The sequence below is a fragment of the Colletotrichum acutatum genome (assembly GCF_030867785.1).
Source record: "Colletotrichum acutatum strain CBS 112980 chromosome Unknown BDZ83scaffold_217, whole genome shotgun sequence".
NCBI lineage: Eukaryota > Fungi > Ascomycota > Sordariomycetes > Glomerellales > Glomerellaceae > Colletotrichum > Colletotrichum acutatum.
Genome location: NW_026849211.1, coordinates 44417 through 50416, shown reverse-complemented (window position 1 = coordinate 50416; position 6000 = coordinate 44417). Strand labels below are relative to the sequence as shown.

Sequence of the window (6000 nt, the reverse complement as noted above, 5' to 3'; positions counted from 1 at the left end):
GCTAAGCTTTCTTCCGGGACGCGGGCAAAGATGCGGAGGTCCTCCTTCGGCTGCGCCTGCGGCTGATCCTCGGCGGGGAGTGTGGCCTTCGGGCGGGCAGAGCTCTGGCAGCTCTGGCCGCTCCGGGTCGCCGCAGTGGTGTTGCCCGCCATCGGTGCGACGACAGCCGCCCAACTCCGGGCCGCTATTGGGCTTGTCTCGTGATTGATCAGTCTCTTGAGGGTTTGAATGACATAGGCAGTGGCTTCTTTCGCGATCTGCTTTCTAGAACCGTCAAAGCTGGCGACAACGCTGTCGACGGACCGTGCAATGGTCAGAAAGACGTCTTTCCGTGCCTCGTACTGTCTAGCTTCTTCTGCAAGGGCTGTCAAGACGGACCCTGTGGCAGATCCGCTCGGAGCAGATGCGGTAGAGGCTGCGGGCCCCTCGGCCGAGGTAGGGGCGTCGGTGGTGGCATCAAGCTGGCTTCCCGTTAGGCTGGGCCGGGTCGGCTGTGCCTCGGCGTCGCGGCGTCGCTTAGCTCTTGAGGTGGGGTTCGGCTCCGGAGGTGTCCCGGAGCCTGGTTCGGGGTCGGCTTGGTCGGCCGACATCAGTCCGGTGCCCGACGGCGGCTGTGAGGCCATCGCGGATGCGGGCTCCGGCAAGGGGAGGTGAAGAGTTTTCGGCTGTTAGTAATTTGGTGGTAGGCTCACTCATTCACTAACAGCAGATGCCAAGAAAAATTAGGCGAGAGGGAAGTTGTGGCACGACAAATGATCAAGTACAAATCTCGCGGCAGCATTTGCATGATTGCCAGCATGTCCGGGCTCATCGCAAACCATGGCCTAATCTCACCCGTCTACAACTCTTCCAAAGCCGCCTTGATTCAGCTAGCGCGCAATCTGGCAATGGAGTGGAGCCCAATCACCAAGGAAGGGACTGGTGGCATTCGGGTCAACTGTATCAGCCCAGGGCACATTATGACACCGATGGTACGGAAGAATTTCGAGGAAGTACCAGGTCTGAAAGAGGAATGGGAAAGCTTGAACATGTTTGGTCGCCTGGCAGATACAACGGAGTTCAAGGGCGCAGCACTCTTCCTTATGAGTAACGCCAGCTCGTTTATGACGGGGAGCAATATGATTATCGACGGAGGACACACTGCATGGTAGAAAGAGAATAATCAGACTTCATCGTATCGTATGATTTTCCTTGGAAGCCTGATACCATTAAGATCCATCTTTTGCGCCTGTAAAGCCGGAAAGAAACCACCACATAATTGGTTATTACAATAAATTATCTCAGAATATCAGGGCGTGTACAGACGCTTGTTGCATGAGTTTCCGAACGGCGGCAGGGTGTACCCACGGCTCTTGGGACGACAAACAGATTGGCACATCGGAGGAGTGACAGAAGTCAACAGTTGAATACATTGAAGTGGGTTCTTTCTCAACGTCCTCGACGGTCGTACCGCTTGCTGCCCCTTTTGTGACGTCTTTTTCTCAACTAAATACCTCCAAAACCTTTGGCAACCCTGACGGAAGCGCCGGGAACGAATGAATATATATATATATAGGTAGGCTGTCGTGTCGAGCACGAGGTTACCCAAAGAACCATTGTGTGAGCTCGCCTACCACGTCTGTGGCTGTATGCTTTCAGGGCTGAATTCTTCTAAACCTGCTATCTACTGACCCCTACTCTAGTCTTTTGATGGGTAATCTCGGCGGACTACTGTTGATCTTGCTCAGACGATGGAAACCGTCTGACAACGTGAGATGAAGTCGCCGGTCATCAACTCTCCATACATGATCCCATGGACATATGCCTCTCCAACCAAGACGTACTTTTTGTCATTCGTAATTGCAACATTGTTGTCGCGGCTCGTATTGGCTGGGCTATTTCTCAGCAATAACGGCATACGGCTACCACGAATAAGCCAAACTTCATCATCGACCTCAGAAGCCGCTGATCCAAGCCCAAGGTAGCCTTTGTCTGTCTCCAACAACCGTCTCCCAGAAGCAATGAAATGAACCACCTTTGAAAGGGAATCTTCAATCAAGCTTTCTGATAATGAGTCTTCGTGAATGGCCGTGTCAGAATGTTGGGGCAATATCTCTGTCGGCATAACCAAGCTTGAATCTTTCATGTCTCCATCTCTCATGCTCAAGTCGTCATTGTAGGTTATGCACCTCTGTACCCACTCTCTTCGACTCTCTTGAGAGTCTTCGAGTAGCTTGACGTCTGCAATCAGGGTTGACACGGCCACATCCATGAAACTCTCTCCTGTTGATTCATAAACACTCTGCCGACTTCTCATATGGCGTAGCCATGTTACGTTGCTGAAGATATTGTGCCTATCGAACTCCAAACTTTCGGTATTTGAGACCCTGTCGATTAGGATTCCCTCCAGCATGAGAGTGGTGGGACCATGACTCCGGGCCCCGTGGCTGCTCGCTCCATCTGCAGTGCTGGTCACATCGAACGTTCTCGGGAAATCCGACCCTCGTGCCAGCTGTCTCAGTCTTTGCAGAGAAGTATAGTGTTCAGGCCCATGGGATGAGAAGTCTGGAACCCACGACGGCAGATTTGGTAGGCGGCCTTCAGTCAGGCCTGCTAGTCCCAGAATGTCGAGATTGGACAAATGCTTGATCAACCAAGTCGTGACCTGGGTATAAACAACTTCGACGGAAACATCATAACTGGTTTCCACCTCAACCTGATAATTGCGACCCAGGATGCGTTGTATGACTCCCAGCGCGCCATAGATATGGTCCAGCGGGTTTTCGAAGTTGTAAATCCTCAGCCGGTGGAGAGTTTGCAGTACTTCAGCATGGCGCATAGCTTCATCTGTCGTAGCTCCCCAGCGCTGTTTCTGCCAATGGGCCATCCCGTTGCTAACCTTCTCGCGTCTGAAGGCCGAAAGAGAAGTCTTTGTCGAGTTCCAAAGACGATCTATCGTGCCAGGGCGTTTCTTCCAATCCGAAAAGAGTTCGCCTAGTCTACGTATGAGCTTCTCATCCCAACGCACCCGAAGAATGAAGGCAGATAGTTTGTTGATGTCAGACCAGGCGAATTGGACCCTGCCACACTGAAGCACAATATCCTCAGAATGAGGGATCGCTGCTTCCTGGACAACCCATCCACGCGTGAGCCATCGCTTCTTGAGGAAGAATCCGAAGTACACTGGATATGACTTGCGCCACTCATCGCAGAAATCCTTCCCAAGCAACTGCATGATCTCGGGGTGGTCTAATTCCGGCCCAACTTGTTGTAGGAAGTCAGCGTTGCTTGCGGCCCGGGCCACTTCCAATATCTTCGGTGTGAAACATTTGGCAACCCAGTAGACTTCATACGGGGGCTCAGTTGTGCCGAGCCAGACAATTACACTTCTTGCAGCCTCGTAAATTTGACCCATGAGCTGGACTTGGTGGCATCTTTCTTGGCTCTCTTGCTGGTCTATACAAATAGCATCGACCCAAAGATTAAAGCCATTCTCGGGGTAGATCAAACGAGCCGAATGATTTGCTTTACGTGACTGGTATCCGATCTCTGATGACTCTGCGTAGAAGGCAATGTCATTTTTGAATTGCCGCAGAAAGTCAAAAAGATTTTGGCCGACTCGGAGTCGCCCACCGTCACATACTAGATGGGTAAACTGCGTCTCCGTTTTCTCTGTAGCACTTGACCCCTCGTCAAACTCCGAAGGCCCCCATGTGTATGAAAGTGCCCAAAATGGGGGCGCATCATCAAGCTCGTAGGTCTCTAGTCGTGCCAAGAAGCCTTGTGCACAGGAACTATCCTGGGAGATCTGCAGAAGGCGAATAGAGCTCTCTGAAGGTAACGCAGAGTATGCGTAGGGAGATAGCCCTTGGATTTCTCTTACTGCTTCTGCTTCCATCGCCATTGTTGTTTAAGGTCATGAGGGCGGGGTAAAGAAAAGAGCCAGTCGTCGTTGCGTCAGAATCTGACAAGATGGAGATGGACATTTTTGATTGGCTGACGGCTCTCCACATGGTTCTTTCAGGGTCAAATGCGCGGTGAGAATAGCTCATGGCCAGATAGCTTCACGCTGGCGCGCTAAAAGTAACTACTTTACTTACAGCTGTGTCATGTTTTTCAAAATAATCACCGATGTGTTCTTCAGCAGATTCCCCGATGACTTAATAGACTTTTGGTGCATTTACCCCAAATCCGGAATGTTGCTTGTAGTAAAAAGGCAGAGTGGAATGCAGGAGCGAAGCCATCTCACATTGCATCCTTGCAGAAGAATATCGTGTCTTCGACGCCTGTCAGCCATAGCTCTTAGCGCGATATCTTCGGCGGTCCTTCGGTGACTAAAAGTGAAAGGTCTCAGCCGCAGGGCTGAAACATTAGTGAATATTGACGGTTCAGAAACTTTGCCACTTGATTCTGAGTCTCCTAGGCCGAGTCATGGGGCTGGGGGCCGTAATCATACAGGGCTGAGACCAAGGCTTTGGCCACGCACGAGAGTGGGATGCGAGGAACGTGAGAACCTCAAACAGGGCAGAAACCCGCGTTATGCTTCTAGATTTTCAAGACACATACATTCTGACTTCCTACCATTCAGACTTAGCTTATGGTCTCTGACACGTAAAGCGAGGGCCCTGCGTAAATAGCTGGGTACTGGATTCAACTGCCAAAAAGTACCCTCACTCTGTATGGTGGCTGAAGTTCTGAAGTTCCGTAGACTTTTGGGTAAACGCCCTTGGCATTCTTGCGGTAACTGTGGTACCAGCACAGAAGACAACACGTTCAAGTAAGCACATCTACACATGAAGGTACTTTCCACCGAAAGGACATAGATGTCAGATTTCTACAGAACAGGCCTGGCTGTCATCTATCTTCCAGAGTCGACAGCACCGGCTGAGACTTGTTTTTAACCCCCATATCCCCTTTGTCCAAGAATCAGTCACATACATGCCGAATACGCTTCTTCGGTTTTGAAATAGATCGTTGCTTACAGATCGTTGATGCCAAGAATAACGTTCGCGCGCAAGCAATCACGCTCGGGGCCGAGGCTTACAGCTGTCTCTGCCTCCTGAGGGCTAACCCAACACACTTTGATTGATTCAAGCTTAATTTTCCCTTCATTTGTATAATGCAAAGCCTTTTAACACAGCCTTGAAGCCACTCGTCAAACCCCATTGGGCTGAGATTAGACCAAGCTATCTCCATACAGAAATAAGCGGCTAGTACACGTGCCTGATGCAAAACGTATTTGAAATAGGGTGTGGCAAATGACGAAAGACCTAAATATCAACAGGGGCTATTGCAAAAACACGGCATTCCGCGGTATGAGAAACCCAGGGGCGTTATGCCATATCGCGGCTTCACCTCGAACCATATGTTTTTAAGTGCATAAAGACGAAGTAAGAAACAGCAGTGAAGTCTGCCTGCATGATTTGCAGAAAGTTCTATTTAGAGGTCGACTGCTTGAACCAGACTTTCTAACGCATTACAATTGCATTCACCATCAGACATCGAGGAACGTGGTTCGCATCGTCTCGCTACGGCTACTGTGCCTAGCAATACCCTGTGCCATTACCCCGGGTCTCGGGCCGGGAGCATCCCATTCGCCACCTTGACCCCGTGGGGTCCAAACATAGAATCATACGTCGTTGAACGTTCTGTCTTAACACAGGTCTCCTTCGTATCTCAATACAGCCTTGCCCACATGCCACAGCCAACCGGACTCCTACTTTGGTCGCGGTCGTGCTGCCTTTCGGGAAGTTAGTGGGACATGCTCCTTCAGGACCGTCAACATACCTGAGGCTCCAGGAGAAGATTCGGCCCTTTTTCTTTTCTCATCATGTAGCTGGACCTAATGCCCTCTAGGCCCCATGTCCACAGTAAGACCCTCTATACGTGCTGCTAGTTCTCATTGGCTTACTGCCAGACTCTCGATGGTTTCTCGGCCCCAGAAATGACGTTTACACAAGGCTTGTGTCTGAGATGTAAAATGCCGCGATTAGGTACTTACGAACGTGAACGACTGGTCCT

At 50.7% G+C, this 6000-nt stretch overlaps 2 protein-coding genes across 2 annotated transcripts; one reads left to right on the top strand and one right to left on the bottom strand.

The window, feature by feature from the left end:
* Positions 1–677: 677 nt before the first annotated feature.
* BDZ83DRAFT_643197 (uncharacterized protein) lies at positions 678–1348 on the top strand. Its single transcript, XM_060509662.1, has one exon. It carries the CDS (start codon positions 753–755, stop codon positions 1149–1151), a length of 399 nt encoding a protein of 132 aa, XP_060357987.1. The 5' UTR covers positions 678–752; the 3' UTR covers positions 1152–1348.
* A 375-nt stretch (positions 1349–1723) lies between these two features.
* On the bottom strand, positions 1724–3877 carry BDZ83DRAFT_593456 (heterokaryon incompatibility protein; the record flags this gene model as incomplete). The annotated part of the gene is made up of 1 exon (XM_060506626.1): positions 1724–3877. The coding sequence occupies one exon, from the start codon at positions 3875–3877 to the stop codon at positions 1724–1726; it is 2154 nt and encodes a 717-aa protein (XP_060357986.1).
* Positions 3878–6000: the final 2123 nt, after the last annotated feature.